This window comes from Camelus ferus, chromosome 11 (assembly GCF_009834535.1).
Source record: "Camelus ferus isolate YT-003-E chromosome 11, BCGSAC_Cfer_1.0, whole genome shotgun sequence".
Taxonomy (NCBI): Eukaryota; Metazoa; Chordata; class Mammalia; order Artiodactyla; family Camelidae; genus Camelus; species Camelus ferus.
The window spans coordinates 13,729,626-13,752,386 of NC_045706.1; the positions used below are offsets into that span (position 1 = coordinate 13,729,626).

Sequence of the window (22,761 nt, forward strand, 5' to 3'; positions counted from 1 at the left end):
AAACTACCTGGCTTTTACCTATGGTGAAAAGATGAATAAGAAATTAAGAGATGGATTCATAAAGCAATCGGCAGGAAAAGAGTGGCCTCATGATTGTTAATAGCAGCTACATTGCACTGAGGGTCCACTGCGGAAGCTTTGTGTTCTGTTGTCTTCTCTGACGACAGCTCTGCAGAGTGGGCACCACTATCTCCTCTCACAGATGGAAAGTCTGAGGCTTCAAAAGGCTAAAACGTGCTCAGCACCACACAGCTCAGAGCTGGTTCCAACAGCTGTCCTCAGGCCCATCCACCGGTCTGCACTGTAAGTGGCCCTACATCAGCACAACAGCCATTTAGTCATGAGTCTTACTGGAACCCAAAGAAAATGAGGTATTGGGAAGCAGAGAAGTATTGGTTCCAGGTTGAAATACGTCCTACTTGAAGCTTTCCTCTTGAACACAGCGCGACAGGATATAGCATACATTTTCCCTCCATGTACATCACTAAAACACATTTTCATTTAAAAGCAATTACGAAAATCCCAGTCCTCTGAAAATGTATTAAATTGATCTGTAAGCATATGCATCTTTTTCAACAAGAAGCCTTTAATTGTCCAGATAGCGTCCCCAGGTTAATTTTTTAAACTCCATTCTATTTAACCCAAACTTTTCATATTTGGAAGAATAAGACATCCTAAAAGCTAAAGAATTTTTCCAAATCATTCTAAACTGAAATGTACAGAATTCCATTAAGATAAGTTTTCAGGAGAATCAGTCATTTAATGCCTAATTTCTTGAAGAGTAGCTGCATATACTTGTGGTTTTATTAAAAAAAAAAAAAAAAGGAAGCATCCAAATTGAAAGTATTCAGGATTTGGGGAAAAAAAGAACGTGACACAGACTCAAAGTGATCATCCCTAAGGTCTTTTCAATCCACTTCACCTGAGGGTGAAGAATTTTATTACCTGTAAAAAGCTTAGATAAGTGGAGAAGAGATTGCATAATTAGTCACAGAGTTAGCAGTATTTGGCTCAGAACGGTATTGTATGACTTTAACTTAACATTGCATTATGTCTCATAATTCTCTAAAATTCAGATTTTCAAATTTTCCGAACCCGATGGGATTCGAGGTGGATGAGGCTTGACAATCCTTTCACAGCAACATTGTTTGCTTAGCCTCTCGGAAAATACAGCTGAAATAGATTTTATGTACGATTCTGCATGTTTTCGTGTCTTTGTTACTTATGCTTTCCTCCTGTGACAATTGTTAGAGAATTAAACAAATTGGCCAATCCTTTTATTTTTAAATGATTATATTTTTGTATTCACTCGTTTTGTCAATTTACTTTTTCCAGGCGAAAAATCAACATTTAAAGGGCCCCCAAAACAAGCTAATGAAATTACTTGATTGTTTTTAGGAGACATTTACAAACTTTGCTCACTTTTTTTCTTTTTTGAGAGAGAAAATATCATAGGGAGGTAAAAACAACCAGCTCCACTCCCAACCCCTCCCCCCAAACCCCACAGGCTGTAGATAAACTTGCTCTAAGAATTAGTCTTATTTTTAACGCGTGGAAAATAGCAAAATTATCATGCCAACAGAAGGGATAAATACTATAATTCATAAATGCCTAATTATCAAAACAATGACATAGTCATGGTTAGATGCAACCTAGCAATCTTATATATGATGCCACTACATAGTGTATGATCATTCCTGTTATATATTACATTCGTTCCTCATCAAATTAAGCTGACGATGTATAAATGGCATTGTGAAATAAACATTTAATATCACAATAGGGTCATATTCCGCTACTGCACAACCACAGCATGCAAGTAACTATGCATTAGCTGTAAACAGTAAAGTGTCATTACCGTCCAGAAATCCAAAGAACATGATGAGTACATATATAGTACTAAACATCAATTATATTTAAATGACTTTCATATTGAAGAAAACTATATCGTATAAAGCAGCTTTGGATAGATTGGTCACTGCTCTCTACATATATTCTGTAGTCACCCTGAAGTTAAGAAACTGCAATTCCAAACAAGATCTGTTAATCTACTGAGTTCTAGTGAACCGCCCTCAAAATTAGGACACAAAAGATTCTATGCGCCAATGCGAAAACTGTTTTATATCATTTTTCCTTCCTGCCGTAATTCAGATTTTTTTCTTTGAATCGTTAAGAATATGCTGAATGTGGGCAACAATGAACTTATTTCATTTCTTAAACTGGAGACTTTCTCTCATGACACCAGTGTGCTCATGTTGAAACAGGAAGACTGGAGATGCTCGCCAGCAAATGCTCTTCTCTGTATTCTAAGGGCAGAAGCTGGCAAGAAGGAACCTGGGTCATATTACGACTCGGAGGAGGTGTCACCTCTAAAGCACTTCTCATAATGTTTGTAAAAGGCAGATAAAATCTAGCAGCTAGGAGAGGAAGGCCAAAAGAAGATGATCTGTTCTCATAAAAATGCAGATGGATCATTAAGGTCTGATCCAATGATTCCTAGGCAATTAAAAAATCACCACATTAGAGCAGAAGCTTGCGCTCGGTAAAATAACTGTTTCAGCTCTCTTCCCAGGTGCGGTATTGAAGGCTGGTTTTGGGAGGAGAAAAAAATTGATTGCTGGACAGGCTTTTCCATGCTCTATCAGCTCTGATAATGAGTTAGGCAGTTGGCATGGATGACGGCAATGTCCTCGTCACTCGGAATTCTAATAACTCTCCTTTGAAGTTGCACCTACCATCCATCCGCATGGACGCGTTTCGGTCTGCATTCCAGTTGGGTGGAAAATAGTCACGTTTGCAAACTGAGTTTGAAAGTCATGTGGTCCTGCGAAATATTTAAATACATTACCCACATCCTACTAAATCAAAATCTTGCTTTCACATTTACAGTGAGATAAAACAGCATCTAAAGCCATTGCAGTTTGTTCATTTCCTTGTTCATATACAAGTGAGTTGAGTTTGCTTATGAGGCAAAAACTGTACAATTCTCATCATTCAGGCATTATAAAATGTCTTTCTTTAAAGTCTTGGGATATAAACAGTTTGGTTTATACGAATTACATATTTTTCATCTGCATTAAGAAACAATATACATCTTTCTCTAGAGTACTTTAACGTTATCTATGATAAGCTTCAGCTAGTCGTAAAAACTGACTTTATCACCCGTGACCATGAATACTGTTACTTTTATAAAACTCATGAACACTCTTTGGCCACTTGGGTCATTGCCCATTTGAAGGGAAATGTATTTGGGACCTGGGACCATACAGAGATTGGCCTCCAAAAAAAAACTGAGGCCACAGACCAGCCTTAATGGAAGCCATTTACAAAGTCAAACATGACAGAACCTCTGGGAGTAGTTCCTGTTTCTCAGACACAAGTTCCTTGACGAGTTGAGAGGTGATGTTTTCGATTTCGGGCTCCGGAGGCCTTGTCTTTACTATCTGAAGGCTTCTGCTGTGAAATATCTATTAGGGCACTGGCAATTGCAAGGCCTGGGAGAAAAGGAAAAAAAGCATGTAAGTGTTTGGTTAGATGTTTCTGGGATGGCAACAGTGGTGGCTTAGCCTCCTGTTTTTATTGTTTTACATTCAGCAATCAAACATTTAGCTGTTAATTGGAAGTTATCAAGTAGATTATCCTTCACTTAAAATACCTTCCCTTAGACAAGGGAACGTCACACATGAAGAGCAAGGATCTAACAAAATTAACTGACTCTGACTTTGGACAATCAAATCAGTCTGTGACAAAACATCACAATCAGCTGTGGATATGACGCCAAACCTTAGTTTCTATGTTTGAACGCAAGTTGTTTCTGGATGTACCAGGAATTTTCAGTGTTACTGTTGTTGCATGTGTGTGTGTGTGTGTGTGTGTGTGTGTGTAAAACAAAAGTCAGTATATTAAGATTTTTTGAAAAAATTAGCAGTTTTAGGCTTACAGAAAAATTGAATCAATATTGATACATGATTATCAACCAAAGTCCATAGTTTACATCTGTACCCACATTTTATATTGTATACAAAGTTCTGTGGGTTTTGATAAATGTTGTATATTCACCATAAAAATCATACAGAATAGTTTCACTGCCCTAAAAATCCCCTGTGCTTTACCAATTTATCCGTCCCCTTTCCCTCAGCCTCTGGTAATCACTGATCTTTTTAAATGTCTCTATAGTTTTGCCTTTTCCAGAATGTCATATAGTTGGAATCATACAGTATGTACCCTTTTCAGATTGTCTTATTTCACTTAGCCATATGCATTTAAGTTCATCACATCTCTTTTTGCTCAAAGCTCATTTCTTTTTATTGCTAAATAACCCTCCACCATATGAATGTACTACAGTTCGTTTAATCCATTCCCCTAACGGAGGACTTTTTTTTTTTTTGCTTCAAATTTTTGGCAATTATGAATAAAGCTGCCATAAACATCCATGTGCAATTTTTTTTGTGTGGACATAAGTTTTCAATTAGCAAATACACAGGACTGCAATTGTTGGACCACATGGCAAGCCTATGTTTTAGCTTTGTAAGAAAATGCCAAACTGTATCCAAAGTGGCTGAGCCATTTTGTATTCCCACCAGCAACAATGGGAGTTCCTGCTGCTCCACATCTTTGTCAACATTTGGTGTTGTCAATCTTCTGGATTTTAGCCACTCCATAAGTATGTAGCTGTATTCTGTGGTTGTTTTAATTTGTAATTCCCAAATACTACATGGTGTTGAGCATCTTTTCATATACTTATCTGTCAAATGTACACCTTCTTTGGTGAATTATCCATATAGATCTTTTGCTCATTTAAAATTTTGTTTTCTCATCGTTGAGTTATAAATAGATTTCTTTTACATTTTGGAAACGAATGCTTTATGCATTGAGCAAATATTTTCTCTCAGTCTGAAGCCTGTCTTTTCATTCTCTTAAATTGTTTTTAAGAAGTAAGAAAGTATCCCAGGGACAGAGCTGTGCTATGAACAAGCAGACGCGGAAGAAAGGCAACTTATAGAAAGTTAGCTGATAAATGTCTTAAATATCAGAAAATATCAGTATTATCAGTAGAATAACTACACAAAAGTGGATCCCTAACTATCATAAGTGATTAAAAGAATATTGTTTTGTTACATTATTCTGTCCATTGATTGACAGGAACATTTGGTAAGATGTTCAGGGACACAAAAGCCTTTCTTAAATTTATACAAACAATGGCTCAACCAGATCCCTTTGTTTATTACAGTTATACACGAATCATTTTAGTTTTCCTGTTGAGTCTCACTTTATTACTGAGTAAATAAAATGTGCCAAATCACCATGCTAAACCGTGAGACCAGACTGCTTGCTTATGAAGAGGTCACCAATTTCCCTTCCCCAGGGTCTTAGGAGACTTGACTCTGAATTGAGCTGAACCACTCCCTGAGCTCTCACAGATACCTTCTCAATGTTCTGCTTTTAGAGGAAAGCCTCACTTTTGGATCTTATCTTATGGGAGGTGTCATTGAATTATTTTATTTCTGTGGGTCAATTTATTCTAGGTAAGCCTCAGATATAACCTGGCAAGAACAAAACCCCAGGGATTTACGAACAAATAGAAATGCCAGGAGAATGGATACCGTGAGAGGAAGGTCAACTAGCCTACTGCAGTGCTGTGGAAGTCAGAGGAGGACATGGTTCAAGGAGTCTGTAGAAAGTGCTAAAGGGGCCGGCAAGTGAAGCTTGCCACGGAAGCCTTTAGATTTCCTCGAGGAAGATTTTGGTGATCTTTGAGCCATTTCCATACTTAACTGAGGATGGAAGCCTGACCTTTAAGCAGGGAATGGGGTGAGAGGGGATGTGGTCAACAGACCAGTCCCATATTCAAGTTTGTGGATGGAAAGAGGTAAGTCAGCTGGTATGTAGGAGAAGCAGCAGGGTCAGATGAAATATATGTGAATAATTACGATTATCTAAGTATACATATATTATTTTTTTAAAGGAAAAAGGAGTTTCAAGTACATTTGAAAACAGAAGAGAAGGTGTTTATGGAGAAGGAGAAATTAATGGTGTTAAGAGACAAAAGGGATTAAAAAGTTATGGTAATCACTGGTTGGACTGATAATCTTCCATATTTATCTTTAAAGGGTTTCTGTTAAATCGCCTACCCTTTCAGGATATTAAAAAATTATCCTGAATTTCTTAGAGATAATGCAAATTCAAAAGTTTAAAGTTTAAATAAAAATTGCTTTCTTGACCTCTGAACTCCTAAAGCAGACAATGTAGATATTTTTCACGACTTATTCTGCTGTAAGAAATAATTATTGTGTTATTTCTTGGAGGGAAGTAGCTGAAGCACATTATTTTTAAAAAATCACAGACCATGGTTGTGCTAAGCGAAAATTCAGTTCAGGCAGAACTTAAGTTTCCACAGATCTCCTGGCATACTTCTGTCAAAATTTATAACCTTCTGTTATTTCATTCCTGGCACCATCTCATCCAGAGACAGCCAAAATATGACAACTAATATATGTTTCCTTTAATGTGGACAGAGACCACTTACACTAATTCCAGTGATCACAGCATCCAAGTATGAAATCATGTTATTCATTAAACTACTGCATGACCTCGTCCAAAGGAGCTCTGAAAAACACTTACTTTCCCACTTACATGTGGCTGCAAACCACATGTTGTTTTCCTTACAGAAGATACAGTGCCAAGAGATAAGTAAACAGTTTAAGTAGCCAAAACAGAAAATTCTACGCTAATCCTAAACTGTCACTGTATCTTTGTATTTCAGGCTATGTGAATGTGAAGTCTGGGTTTACTAATGATTTGTAAGCTTGGAAACACATTCAGTTAAAAATCATAAATCATAAACCATATTTCAGTCCTTTATTTAAACATAAAATTGCAAATCGTGCTATTTTTAATTTGACAGCTTTCTGTCCTTTCATATGAAAATGGAACAATCAACTGCATTTTCAGATTCTGCATAAGTGGTAATTACGTACATGGGAAACCTTGCATTCCTCCAGGCAGTGATACCTGAGTGTCCACCATGTGTACTCATAGAGGGGGCTCAAGGGGCTACTTGCCCAGATCTTATCTTCTTGATGGGCCAAATGATGCTTTCATTCAAATTTAAGCTTGAGTCCTTCACTGGACCACAGTTTGTGGCACACCATGAATTTTTCTCCATTATAAATCCCATAATTTAATTACAAATAGCACACTAATAATAACTGCATGTGTGTGTACCATAAGTGTCAAATTGTTAAGTGTGTTTTTATTCCTATGCTTGCATTTCTTCATATTTTAAACACTGATAAAGGAAATTAAAGATATAGAAAGGATATCCCACGCTCTTGGATTGTAAAAATTAATATTGTTAAAATGCCATGCTATTGAAAGCAATCTACAGATTTAATGTGATCCCTATCAAATTACCCATGACATTTTTCACAGAAATAGAACAAATAATCATAAAATTTATATGGAATCACAAAAGACCCAGAATTGCCAAAGCAATACTGAAGAAAAAGAACAAAGCTGGAGACATAACCCTCCCAGACTTCAGACAATACCACAAAGCTACAGTAATTAAAACAGCATCATACTGGCACACAAAGAGCCATGTGGATCAATGGATCAGAATAGAGAGCCCAAAAATAAACTCACACACCTACGGTCAATCTTCGACAAAGGAGGCAAGAATATAAAATGGATAAAAGTCAGTCTCTTTGGCAAGGTGTGCTGGGAAGGCTGGACGGCCACATGTAAATCAATGAAGTTAGAACACTCCTTCACACCATACACAAAAGTAAACTCTAAATGGCTTAAAGACTTAAACGTGAGACGGGACACCATAGATCTGCTGGAAGGGAACGTAGACAAAACATTCTCTGACATAAATCACAGCAATGCTCTCCTAGGTCAGTCTACCCAGGCAATAGAAATAAAAGCAAAAATAAACAAATGGGATCTAATTAAACTTATAAGCTTTTGCACAGCAACAGAAACTATAAACAAAATGAAAAGACAACCTACGGAATGGGAGAAGATACTTGCAGACATGCAGCGGATAAGGGCTTAATTTCCAGAATATACGAACAATTACCCCTGTAACAATAATCCCCAAATAAGCAGAACTTGATTAATAACTGATAGCTTCTCCGGTTTTTGTCCCTGCTTCCAACTTAGGACCAAGCAGGGAAAGGTAAATATGCATACCTTTCACATAACCAAACACGTGGGATGCTCTGCCTCTAGTTAGCCTGCCTCCAGGTCTCCAGCTGTCTGATGCCAACAGCCTCCAATGAGCTATACTTGAAGACTTCTCTTTTCCCCACTATAAAATGTTCCCACACATTGGCCTGTCTCTGCCAAAATGCAAACAAGCAATGGTGGATGACTCCCCTGCTATAGCAAGTTTGAAATTTGATGGGTCTTGCTTTATTTCCACACTGGCAACGAAGACATAAAGGTAGCTTGAGTTCTCTCCTGGATTTTTAAACAGTTTATACATGGATAAGATAAAAACAACCTTAGAAATAAGTTCTCCGTATCACCCTTTGGAGCAAATGCTTTCTCCTGCTCTAGGTTTCCCTGGGAATTTTTCCCTGGCGAGGTTTTCTGGTGATGATCCCACATTCCCTGCGCGGTAGGAGGAAGTGCTTCCTCCCAGTAGGAGGCTGCGCAGTGGCACATGCCCCGCGTGCTGTGAGTTCCATTAAAATCGGGTCACTCCAGAAGATCATTTTTCAAAACGTCACACAAATCATCCGATGAAATCCACTTATTGTGTTCTCTAGGCCTAGCATAGTTCCTTGTTATCAAAGCAATACAATTAACTTGGGGAACAATTCATTATTTTAGACTGGTGGTCTAAAGGAATTTCATTTACCATGTCAAGATGATACACAGACGCTGCAGGCTGGCAAAATTTACATCAAAATATGCCAGAAGATTCAATAAAAATGCTGGGGTTTAAATATTTATTATAAGTTTTACCTTTTTGCACTTTTAGTTCTTAAATACCAGACACTCTGACATTTAGATCATTTAAATATGAATTATAAACCTCATAAGAAAGAAAGTGCCATCTTCTGTTTCCTACTCCATTTTCCACGGCCTCTTGGAGTCTGGAACTGGCTCTTGCTACTGCGGAAAATCACCAGGGGCTGCTCTGGTTCCCCCAGGGCAGGGCGAGCTGTGACGAATGCAGACTCCTTTGGGACCCTGAAGATTTCTTTCAGAACGTGGGCACAGTTTACTAGTCACTGGTTTGGATGCCAAGAGCTACCACAGGTATTTAGTAAATAAGTAGAAGATGCACCCAAAACAGACTTTTACCCAGAACCTTGCATAAAAACAGTATTTTCTCCCTAAGTTTAACAACTTTGTTACTCAATAAACATGTGCAGACATGCCCTAAAGAGAAAACAATGGAAATGAGTAAGGGCTAAATATTTAAATGGCAAATGTATCTTTCTAAACCACTAAATTTGCAATGAAAGCCACCAAGGAGAAACATCAAGAATTTAGTTATCTTTAGTAAAACTCTAGTTTGTCCTAATGGAATTGAAATGGTATTAGTAGACTCCAGCAGTAACAATCTAATCATAAAATTACTGATGTGTGTGTGTGTGTGTGTGTGTGTGTGTGTGTGTTACCATTACACAGAACAATTAATAAGTACAGTAATAAAATACTGCACATCAAATGAAATTGCCTTGGAAAGAACATTCTCACTTTATATACAAACATAGCACTTCCATTTTATATTTGAACAAAGCCTCAGAAAAGTCATTCATTTTGAAATGCTCTCCTCCCAAGTCTGTGTAAGAGCAGGCACCACTATATATTTTAATTTTCCAAGAAAACAGCTTCATTAGGCGTGAAAGGTTAATTGCAGGTTTAAGTGGAGCTCAGGGAACGGTTCAGGGTCTGTAGTGAATTGCACAGCCTGCTTCAGGAAGACTTGAATGAGAGCTGTAAACTGTTTGCCCTGCTGAAATGTTTTACTACCTCATTTACTATCTGTCTTCTTTTACGGCTTGTATTTGTAGTTCTTCTAAACCTTTAATGGCTACAGTTTTATTTCACTGTAATCAGATTTAAATGGAAATACCATGCTGGGATGTTTAAATGTTTTCCCTCTGTATACGGCTACATACTACAGATGAGGGTCTTGGCTATCCTTCACATGATTAAGAAAGTGACTTTGGGGAAACTCTGATGTCACACAGACTCTAACTATTGTGCAGACTTCATTTAACATTCAGTGGGGCCACCCTTGCCAATTCACAACTAGGGCTGGATGCATAATTAGAAAATATGCATTTCCATTATAACTTATCTGTGAAGGCCAGCACAACTGAAGTCATTATTAGGCAAAACTCCAAAGGTTACACTGTTGAACAAAAATGGAAATACTTCATGTGCTGAAGACACTGGAATGACAAATGGACTAGTCATAGTTGTCTGAGAGTTTCAAGAAATGTTTCCTTTCCCCTACTAAAAACCAATGACAACTACAGATGTCAATGTTCAAATACAGATGATAATTCTATTCTGGTTATAAAATTTTGTTTGGCCTTTAACACATGATAATATTTTAAAATTTCATTTAAAGACAAGCTGTAAAAGTTCTATAAAAGTAATCCTACTCCAGCACCACAGCGCTGAGCCCTGCCTATTTGATGAGAACTGTTCCCTCATTGGCTAGAGTGAGCTGAGTGAACCTGGGCCATTACTGTCTCAAGGCATTGTTTAAGGGAAATCCGCATGTTTTTTTAACAGGTAAAGCTTCTTTTAGATCTTATCAATTCTAATTTTAATTACACACTGGGAAATTTTATTGATCCATTTCAAATAGTTTAAGATTCTTTTTTTTATAAAAATAGCAATATTTTATTTTCCACTAGGTAGAGACATTGTATTTTAGCATTTCTAGTAGTAACATGTCATTGTTTGCTTTAAATTAAATGAGATTATATGTGAAAGTATTTTATGAACTACGGAGTATTACATAAATTAAGTTAATAATTTCAATAATATAATAATAAGTTACTACCATTAGTAATAAGGAATCGCAATCAAATTACAAATGTCTGGAAAATTCCAGCGTCCTAAGCATCAAAAAATTGTTTAAAGAGCAAATCGCTTCATTCAACTGTTATTTCTTGAGTGCGTACTATATGCCAGGCATTGCTCTGGCCCCTAAGGGTTAAGCAGTGAATAAGAGAGACGAAATGTAAAAGTTTCTGTGCCCTATGGTGCTTACGTTATAATGGATCAAGCTCAAGTATTGTTTTGACCAAGGTGCTGTGAGGACTGAATGTAAAGGGCTTAGAGAAGAGTCTGGCACATAAAGGCTCAAAAATGCCAATCATCACCATCACCACCACCATCATCACCAACAACAAGTGAGAAGTTTGAGGTCAAAGAGGAAGCAGATAAAACATTGGGCACTCAAGATCTGGCCTCTATCCTAATTTAGCAGTATTCATTCATTCATTCAATAATTTATTCAAAAATCAGAATGGCTCTCACGTGGAATACCTAAGAACGGACAAAATTTGATAGAAAGATGGACTCAAAGACTCACAGACAGTATCATTTCAGAGCATCACTGTCAGTGAGGTGAGACTGTGTTCAGATCTCAAGCCAGAATTACTCTGATGCCTTGGATAGTAAAACTGAGAACCTGCTCATGAAGGGATGGATGAATAGTGTGTGTTGCCTGCTCATTAAGGAAGGTAAAAATAATTGAAAGAGGCAATGGCAAAATAGTTGAATGGCAATACTCAACAGAGAAAACATCGCATTAATATTGCTTGTACTATTAGAGATACCACTAATAATTAACTTTCATCCATTTTTTAGAGTTTAAAAATGCTTTTATATTAATTATCTAGGTTGTTCCTCAAGACCGTTCTGTTGAAGTGGGTCAGGAAGCTATTTTTGTCCTTGCTTTGCAGATGGTTAAAATGAGGCAACAAGTGATTCAACAACTCTTTGAGGCTCACACAGCTGGTGGCAGCGGTGGGACCCGCACCCAGGACTCTAGATCTTTGACTTGCACTCTGTTCACTTTATAGTCATTAGAAGGAAACTGCTGCTTTAGTACAAATGACTAACACATGATTTTGAATCAAAGAAAAGCAAAAATTGGTAGGGATGTAAAATCAGCTATGGTCAGAGGCATTGGTTAGTGCTGATGGTAATAAAAACAATAATAATAACACCAACAACTATTCTGTTCGCATTGATATGATACGCCAGGCGTTGCCCTGAGCACTCTATGTGAATTATTTTATCCACTTACGCAGACGGAAGTGGATGACAATACAGGTTAGACCCATAAATATGTACTGAGGGTATACTGCAGGTAGTATGGTTGAGGATGATTATTGTCAGAGTAATTACCAAAGAGCAACAAGCTAGGACAATGATTCAACAGCTAACAATCACACAGAGACAAATGCCACGGAGTAGGCACAAGGCAAGGGAGAAAGAAAGCTCCAGGTGAGATCTGGGAGGTGGGTGTGGAGGTTGAAGATTCCCAGGGGACATGACCTCTAAGCCAAGGACTGAAAGATGAGAAGGAACTGGTCAGATGAAAAACACTGGTATGACGAGTGTGGTATGTTCTGAGTAAAGGGAAGTAGAAATCCAACAGCATGGAGTGAAAGGGTATTTGGGAAACTTCAAGACACTTGCTATGGGTGGGACACAGGTGTGAATGGAAGAATGGCGAGAGAGAAGACAAGACAGTTAAGCAGAAGAGGGTCCACCAAATGACCTCAGGTTCTGAAACAGGAAACAGATTTTAATCTGTAGCCGGAAGGAGCCAGGGAATGATTGTTAGGAGTGGGGAGGCATAACCAGATTTTTAGTTCAAAGAGACTTCTCTAGTGGTAGCACTGGCTCACTTGGAGTGCTGGGTGAGGCTACGATTATTAAAGCCAGGTAAGAAAGTGACAATAAGGAGAGAGAAAAGGGATGAACAGGACAGATATTTAGGAGAGATTAATATGGGAAATTAACAATAGGGTGGAGTCTAGAAAGACGCCCAGCTTTCCGGTGTGGGTGGCTGGGTGCATACAAATGCTATTTACTTCTATATGAAGGAGGAACAGGAACAGTCAGGGTACATGGAAGGTGGTGGATCATTTGTTCAGTTATAGACTTACTGAGTTTGACGACCTGTGGGACATCATAGTGGAGACGTCTAGTTGGATATGCAGGTGTGAAGCCTGGGAATAAGTCTAGCCCAGAGAGGCAGATTTGGGGGTTATTTGCATGGATTGAATCTGAAGACTTTCAATTGTATGGATGGAGAATGCTAGCTGTTACAATACTTAAAGCCTGCAATCTCAGTGGCTTAAGAAAATAGAGGTTTATTTTTCCCTATATAAAGTCCAAGGTGGGCATCCTGACTGGTGTCAGGATGTGTGTGAGGGAAGAGGAAGGAGCGTAGCACCTACTCTGCATAGTTACTTAGGAACCCAGACAGATGATGCTTCTGCCATCTTCAGTCTGGGGTTTCCATGGTTACTTTGAGCATTGACATCTAAGTGGCAGGTGGGAGATGAGAGGGTGAAAAAGGTACAACCCTTTCTAAACCACCTTGGACCAGAAAATCTCATAATACTTTAGTTCCAGGCCAACAGCAGGTACTGCTTTCCCAGGAACAGTTCTCCACCAGGGGAGGGAAGGAGAAATCTTGGGTGGAGAGCCAGCAGTCTCTGCCACTGGAGGGGATAAGCCTGGTAGAAGGAGAGCAGGGAGGAGAGAAGGACCAAGAAGAAGACTGGTTATGGAGGAGGAGAGCCCATGAGAAGACAAGAACACCCAGAGAGGGAGAAGACAGGCAGGACTGAGATGGTCCACTGACTCTGTAAGACTAGTCAGTGGCTAGTGATGTCCCGTGGATCCTGTTTCTGGTTGCAACAAATAGCCCCCAAATTCCATGACAACTGTAAGCCAGCTGAGTTTGTGGCTTCCAAGCTTCTCTTGATTTGAAATTCAGAATGTCCCTTGAGAGATTTCTCTTGGAAGGAAGTTGGAGTAGGTCGCTGCTAAGGTCACTTCTGGCTCTAAGAATTTATAACTGCAGCTGCCTTTCTTCCGCAGGCCAGCAGCCGGGACCCTGATATCACTGCTGGCCTCCTCTCTGACACATGCGGTTTTGCCACAAGCATCACTGTGAAGTTAGGGGACTGGCTGGTTTCGAGAATGTCCTTGCTAGAAACATGCAATTGTTTTTGCTAGTTAGGGACTTGTGAAGGAATGGACATGCTTCTACCCGAGCGAGAACCACACTGGTAATACCAGGAGTGGGTCATACTTACTGTCAGGTGTGGTTCCTATGATGCCAGTGTCACTGGTACAGAGACTGGCTCTCAGTCTCGTATCAGAAGCAGAGACTGGACAGAGCCAAAGACCAGGCTGGGACTTGATCTCACGTCCAGCAGTCTGTGAACAACCTAATAGATTTTTTTTTAAGTTTAGTTTTCTAATTCTTTACATTATGATAAAATTTGTCTTTTAACTCTGCCTATCTCTCACGCTGGGAGCAGCTTGAAAGTAGAGATTAGGTTTTTATTCACCTTTATATCTCAATCTATGATGGGTGGTCAATAAATATTACTTGAATGAGAATTCATTGATGAATAAAAGGCTGTGTGCTGCTAAGGAAGCGAATTCTGGTTAGAATTAGATTACAAGACTCCCTGTTGCAGGCTGGCCGCTGCCTCGTGTTTCTCTAATCCTGGTACTCAGTTGCAGAGAAGTTCCTGAGCGGAGGGTGGGAATCACACGAGGCAGAGGAGGGACCAGCACAGCACCAGCGGGGCTCTCGTTGACGTGGTGTCCAAGCAGGTGACCCAGGGGAGAGCTTCCCGTGGGAAGCCGCTGTGCTCCAAAAATGCCCCGCCCCTTCCTAAGGCCTGGGCGTGCTCAGCTCAGAGAGTGAGAGCCACACGAGTGCTAGTGAGCGTCTGGCTCAGTGCCTTGGTCCACCCCGTCTCTAAACAGGTTTTAATATGTGTGGCTGTGTGTACAACATTGATGAGAAACTGAAACAGCTGCCGCACTTGATGGCATCAATGCCTTAGCGATTTAACTCTCCCCGGATGTCTTTGGAGAGACTTTCAGTATTTTAAATCAACACTGGCAGTCCAGCCATAAGATCCTCCTCAGTGCCTGGGTGGACTACTTCTCAAAAGAAAAAAAAAAAAAAAATCAGTTCACCTTTCATGTTCTGAGATCTCTCTGGAAATTGTGCACAGTTAGAACCAACGCACAGAAAAAAAAAGTTTTTTTTTTTTAAAGAAACTAGATAACAATTTTAAATCAGGGTTAAACACTGTTGGGTGATGTGAATCATTGCTTTCCGAAGCATTAGCATGAGTCTAGGAGACAGGTACGAGGCTTATATCCTCTACACAGATACACTGCATTGAATATTAAAAGACAAGCTATCAACGGAAAAAGTGAATTTTAGTATTGTCCAAGGTGATGTTTCTGCTACTCTAAGTTCATAGTAGTCAACATTTTTAAAGAAATTTCAACATTAAAAGAAGTTGGAAACAGCAACTATCCCTGCAAAGGCAAAATACTGTTTTAACAAACTCCGATGGTAAAGCAAATTTATGCCTTCTATATGAAACTCTCAGATCATGGCAAAAATGGGAGAGGAAAAAAAAAAACAGATAAAATTATGCAAATCCTCACTTCTAGTCATTTAGATAAAATGGATGAGAAAAATGCTATACAGAATCATGATTTTTCCATTAATATTATTATGAATTACTTAGACCTTACCAACAGTTATTACAGATAACTGAATGGCCAAAGGCATTTTAACAAAAACAGATGGGTCTGTAGCCAAATTGATCCTTGATAAATCTCTTTTGCTGAAGGAAAAGGCAGTATGGCTGGACAGGGTATTTCTCAAAACAGACTTCAAACCATTTCTCTGATGTTTGCTGAGTGAGCCAGGACTATCTGGGGAGATAGTACACATTCTCTCCAGTAATTCAAAACAGGGACTTCAGGGAAGGAGTTTGTTTAAATGACCTCCTTTAATCTAACAGAGGATAGTATAAAAGAAACCTTCATTCTCTGAAGCAGTTTTGAGACTCTGACTGAGCATGTCCCATAAATGCTGACCCTTCTGAGTCAAAAAAGTATCAGTTTGCCTCACTTTGCCTTTGGGAGCAATAAAGGTGGCCTCTGAGCTACTGTAAATGCAGAAGTGTCACAAAGAGTCAGCACTAGTGGAAACCTTTCAAACTCTACGGGCAGGTAAATCACAGAGGGAGCAGATTTCAGAGCGTCCGGAACTTTCTGATGTTGTATCCAGGGGGGTAAACATTGCCCTGCATTCCCTCCAAGTTATCTCCAGACGCAAAGAGAATTCCCACACATTGTTCCACAAGCCCCGGCTACCGTTTCCTAAGTGATTTGCCAAGCATATCTATAGAAGGGACATCTTGCTATCCAGAGAGTCCTCATAGGTGGCGAGGAAATGGGTCAGGGATGGATGGCGACAGAAATTCTTATTAGCATGTGTATCCACTGGAGAGAGAATCAGAATGTCATTTGTGGGGAGAGATGGAAGACTTTGTCCTCTTTTTCAGGCATATTCACTTTGGATACTGTCTACCTACTTTCAGTAAGTGCCTTAGTTGGCAGAAAGATGAAAAAAAACTTGCTTTCAGGTCAATAAAGGAAATCTCGTATGATCAATGGCTGATTAGAGCAGGATCTTCTAAGCAGGAGGCTCTGGGCTGCATTCTGTAAAGGGTTTTCAAATTAGTCTTACTCTGAGGTCTGGGCAAAGGGCCAGTTCACCACCCAGCTGCCGCTGACTTTCAGCCCAATGGTCAATGAGTTCCCATAATTAGAGGAAAAGTTAAAAAAAAAATAAGGAAAAGAAACTCACATTTTAGGGGCATTAAATCTAAGAAAGTAGAGAAGTATAGCAGAAGTAGGGTACTATCAGGTTTTTAAAAGTACATATATTTGGTCAGAGTTGGTTTCATAGTCATTACTCCAAACTCTCACTTATTAAAGTTGGAGAAATGCAGATTATAATTTTTATTTGCCAAAGTATTTATGACTTGCTCTAAAACAATGCGAAAGGGGATTATGAAAGGACAAACCATAACTGGCTTATTTATATTGACTAAGTATGTTGAGTCTTCCCTGCCTTTTTGCCTTTTTTTTTTTTTTTTTGGTAAAAAACTACCTTTTTAAAAGCATTTTTGACAAGCTGGAATCATAATATCACAACAAAAGCAAGTCCTCTATGAGTAACTGCAGATTTTACTTAATTATATATCATTCTCATCTCATCTTCTAGAGTTACAAATAGTCAACCAGTTGTTTTTATTTCTTTGGTCAAGTACTAATTGAGAAAAGAGAATAGAGAAGTAAGTAAACTGGTCCTGAGCCAGTGAGCCACAGTGCCAAAGGGCTACCCATTGTTTCTAGAGAGCTAGAATAACCTGCAAAGGATGGAAAGTCAGCACACAAAAAAGCAGAGCCATTGCTCACGGCTTAGATGTCTACGGTCTGTCAGCATTGCTCTTACTTGCATGTTTAGAGCACTTTTTGAAGGGGACTGTAAACAACGTTATTTGTGAAAAATGTTGGGGGAGCTGCCTGAGACAAAAATTATGACTGTCTTTGTAAAAAACTACTTGTTTGGCCAGAACTGACCCAGCTGAATCAATAGCTAAACCAATTATATTCAAAATTTAATGTTAATTCAAATAAAAACAATTGAATTGTAGGTGACTGAATTGCCTGGCTGTTGGAACTGGTCAGGCAGTATCTAGTTACGGTGCCCTTTGTGTACGACCAGATCATGTTCTGAAGTTTATGATCCAACATGAAGAGTTGTTACACTTCTATTCCGAACCTGGCCTTTATTTACACGCGTAATTGAACATGGCAGAAACAACCAACAAAGGGGCAAACGTCTAAGAGACTCTAGAATTACTGTGGGACGAAACCGATTATTTAGTAACTTTAAATCAATAAATTTAAATTTGGGGAAAAGCCTGTTTAGAAGGAAATAGGGCACAGGATGCCACATACAGATAATTTAAAAATGTGGAGCATTGGCATTAAAATGTGAATTTGCACGTAGCTTATCAACAATCACCACCATCCCCTTAGACCAGGTACATGAAGAAATACTTCCGAAACTTCCTGAAATGACCAGTACTTTAGTAAGCAAGAATATACAGCACAATCTATGAAAAAACTTTAGGAACCATCCCACCAAACTGCAAGAGCTGCTTTCGTCCCTGATTATTTAACCTTTCTCAAACATTTACACTGGATTGATATTTGAAAAGAACGGTGAACTGAAAAGAGAAAACATGTATTTTTACATACAAAAGCAGCCTGTTCAACTTGCCATCTTTAACATATTGACGTGTTTTGTTCTAGTATTACTCAAAATTAGCTTTGAGATAAAAGTTCACATTAATTATCCCATAATGTAGTCTAATCACCACTGACATTTTGAAAGAAGACGTTAAGGCAGCCAGGAGAAACTAAAAAGTGGGTGAACGTATTACCTATGCTCATCACAGGAAGCCTAGAGTGTTTCTCCATGAGTTCATTTTTTCTTACATTAAAACCCTGGAGGCAAGACAAACTAATTGGACCCTCTGCCCTATTCAAGCATGGGCTCCCTCATCCTTGGCACTTCTCTGGTTCTTAGATGATGAGACAAAAAAGATTTTGGATGCATTTCAGTTTTAATTTCATCGTTTTATCGATTTTTATGACTTAAAGTAGGACATAAAAATAAGATAGGATGTGTCAACAATTTCCCTTTCTCATTTTAAATGATTAGCTCTAGAATTAAGTGAAGATTAAATCTAAGCTGGCACTACCCTTTGAATTTAGTGAATATTGCAGTCTTTAATATTAAAAAAGGATACTTTTATTATTAAATAAAAAAATCATAAATCCCAGTTCAAAATATGTCTGATCAAACTTGGCATCTTCAAATTTTTCCTTTTCTAAATTGTAAGCATAAATGAGCTCCTATAGTTTAGGTTTATTTAGTCATTATAAAAAGTTGAAATTTCTCCTTGTTGAAGTGAGTGAAAACCAAGCACAAATGCAGTTATAATAAAAATGTAAAAAAAACTGATTGTGATTATCTCATGTTCTTTAGGATAAATATTTTACAAAATAGGATTTGTGGGACAGTTACGTCAGTGAGCTTGGAAATGCCTCATTTCTTACAATCCTACTGAAATGAATTTAATAATCTTAAAGGTATGAGAGAAGTAAGCTCACAGGACACAGTTCTAAAATGGTTCATAAAATCTTATCCTGCCAAGAAAGATGCTCTCTACACATAAAAACACATACATATATGTGTGGAGTGTTAAAGTCCTAAGAAGCAAAAAGTTCAAAATATTCTATTAAATTTATACTGGTTCCCTTTGTACTATTAACATGAACAGAAGCAAAATACTCCCTATGTGAAAAAGAAAAAAAAATTATTTCTGGTTTTGATGAGAATATTCAAACAAGGAAAACGGTAAGACGGTGATCATCAAAAACTGAATCTGGGGCCCTTGGTTTGAGATAACTAACTAATCAATAGACAGTTCTCAGGGACACACAGGACCAGACATTTATTAAGGAACTTTTTAGAGTTTCATACAAGGCAATTAATACAGGCTTCACTATAGAAAATTACGTTTTAATGACTTTCTGTTCAAGTTACATGAATTTTATGTAAGGAAAAGCTTATAAAGTCTTAAGATTTTTCTTTCCACCCAAGTTATTAAAATTTGTATTTGAATATAGTTCCTTTCATTAACATTAAATCAGTTAACTCTAATTTATGAAAAAGGACTGTTAAATTTTACCACAATAGTTTGCACAGCTTTAATTTGCATTCATGAAAAAAAAAAAACCCACAATAAATTAATTTGCTACTTGGAGAGAATTTGACAAATGCATTAATCATGAAGAAACCAAACTCAGTTTTTGTTACTCTTTCTCACAAAGGCAGATGTAAGATAAGAGAGTACTGATTTAACATTCTTTAAGCAAAATGAGGTGTAATGATAATAATGGAGATATTCATAGAACCAGAGAATTTTAGAGCTGGAAGGAATCTTAGAAATTCCCTGGTTTAACAAATGGAGGAAGAACAATTCAGTCTCCCAAAGTGTCCGCGGAGCGGAGCCGTGAAGAGGGAGTGCTCCCATTTTCTCCACTGGAAACCACCATAGAGGTTAGAATTATTCAAGGGCTGACTAATTTGGCTTTTAAATGACTTTTGTTCCTCCTGAACCATGTTACTTCTTGTCTCTAAGATTTTTGAAAGTGTAGTCTGAGCTCAGAGATGGTGCTGAATCATAACATGAAATATATCCTGCAGAATTTAGATTTTTAAAAAATAGCATGAAGACAGCACTAAAACTGTTTCCGACATCTACACTGTGCACTGATGCTCTTGGCAAGTCAATGACATACTGTCAAATACATTTACGAGTTTGTATCACTGTGAAAAGGTCTGTATAAAGAAACACTCAACAGCACTATATTGTATTGCAAATGTTTCTCTAATTTTGCTATTTGTCTTTTTACTGTTTTATTTTATTTTTTTCTCTTAGCATCAAATTTTTGTTTCCTGATGTAGTTCACGTCGCGCATCATCTTTATGGTTCATGCCTATGTTTACATGCCGCTTAGAAACGCCTCCAATGCTTAGACCATCACAAGGTATTCCTCTGTTGTCTTCCACTGCTTTTTTAAATCTAAATTTTGGTATTTTGAAAAAAATACAAAAGTTACTGAAAGCAACAGTAAATGGAATATTCTTAGCAAATGTTCAAACATTTAAGATCGCTTTAAAATTAAATGTAATTATATTTTTGACCCACTACACACACACACACACACACACACACACACATACACGCACACACACATTAATTACTGAGTTGCATGAAGATGTTGATGTAATAATTTAAATCTTGGGACCATTTCATTAGAGCCACTTCACCATCATTAGAAACATTTCAGTCACTACTTAAATCAAAACATTTAAGTAAAAGCTTTGGACAAGAAAATATTCTAAGTGTCTATAGAACAATCTTAAAGAACTGAAAAGCTTTTTGTGATTCACACATTATGTTGAATCATGGAAATAATTCACAGTCTCCCTTTATAGTGGGGCAAAGAAACATTGATATTTTAAGGAAAAGAGGAAAATAACCCATATGCCCACTTACTATGCAAGGGTTGGATTTTCCTGGTGCTAAAGATTCTAAATTACTTTTACTCCATTGGGTCTTTGTTTCTGTAGAAATATATGCAATTTCTTCTCTAAGCCTACAACTATTTTCTCTATATGTTACTCTTTATATTAAAGAGCTTGCCTCACTTCTTATTAGTTTTTAAAATTTAAAATCTGCTCCTGTAATACCATGTATGTCAGCATGACAAGGGGTCGTTTTCTGCTAGAGATAATCTTCCTGACTTTTGAAAAAGAGTATTATCTTGGATACTTAGTTATATATGTAAAAAGGGTAATGTTACTTTATTTTAAAGTGTACTTAATTTTGACAGGCTATTTATCTTCAGGAAATTTTAACGATATTCAATTCTAGCTAAATGATTACAGACAAACCACTCTCTGTTCTGTTTTCTTTAGTAAAACCTACAAATCCCAGGTGACAAACTGTCATTTTTCTCTAAAAGATAAGAATTAGAGGAAAAATATTCTCCCAGGTTCTGGCAATGCTAAACTGCCTATGTATGTACACACACTTCAGGAAAATAAATCTTGGCATCAAAATATTTGGTGAGCACGTGGGATGAGTTCAGAGAAGTTTCAGGCCCTGGTCCAACACCCTCCCCTCTACAGCCCCGGGGGACAAGGTTGGTGGCAGCCTCGCTGCCACATAAGCAAACCTCAGCTCTCCTACTCAGTGTGAGTCAAAGTCACCGAGGCAGGGAGCCGACCGACGTTGTTTAAGAAACGCATACACTCATAGCTTTGAAACACAGAAAGTTTTCGTTAACCCTGAATTCTCCACAGTGTTCAGTTAACCTATTTTTATTTTCTATTTGAAAATGCAGAGTTGTAAAAAGGTTACTAAATTTAATTTCATTTCAAAATGAAGGGGATTCACCAATATTTTCTACTGATACACTTTTTAGAAAATCAGCGACTGCATAAGGTGAGGTTTGTTCACGTTATGTTTCTTCTGGTGTTGATAACTGGGTGCACTTGTGGCACCTGCTACATTGCTGTTCCCAGCACCTGAGCAGTCCCCTGCGGACTCAGACCCTGACAAGAACACCTGAAGGTGGATAGTAAATGAGGAACATATTCTCCAGCCGCAGCACAGGACCAAGTGGAAACATGGCGGCAGGAGATATAAAAGAATGAAAGAACCTAACATTGAAGGATGTTGTAGCTTGAGCCTTTTACCTCATCCTTTGTTTAAAAGAGGTGCTAATTTCTACAGTTTTCTTTTTTATCTTTTAATATATATTAGTTCATATATAAACTTTTGAGAAAAAAATCCTGCACAGCTATCCCCATATCCTTTAGACTATATGCAAATGTTTTTTTTCTCTTCCATTTGTCATTTATTTTTCCTCTGCCACTTTTTAAAACACTCCCTTTAGTTCCCAGCCTCCTGTACTTCCAAAAGCAGGTGGGGTGCTGGCTGGTATTTGACATTCTTGATTAAATAATTGCATCATCTAAACCATCTTCTAGTTTTC

At 38.0% G+C, this 22,761-nt stretch overlaps 1 protein-coding gene across 2 annotated transcripts in view; it reads right to left on the reverse strand.

Annotated features, from left to right (window-relative positions):
- Positions 1-888: 888 nt before the first annotated feature.
- Positions 889-22,761, reverse strand: part of ATRNL1 (attractin like 1) — a 593,456-nt gene continuing 571,583 nt past the window's right edge. The window contains exons 29-30 of one of the 2 annotated variants that reach the window (XM_032490833.1): positions 3,348-3,494; positions 889-2,824 (exon numbers count right to left, since the gene is read on the reverse strand). In XM_032490833.1, coding sequence (XP_032346724.1) covers positions 3,370-3,494 — 125 coding nt within the window. In that variant the 3' untranslated portion in view covers positions 889-2,824; positions 3,348-3,369. Of the gene's footprint in view, positions 3,495-22,761 lie in introns of both variants that reach the window. The other variant, XM_032490832.1, reaches the window with a different exon arrangement.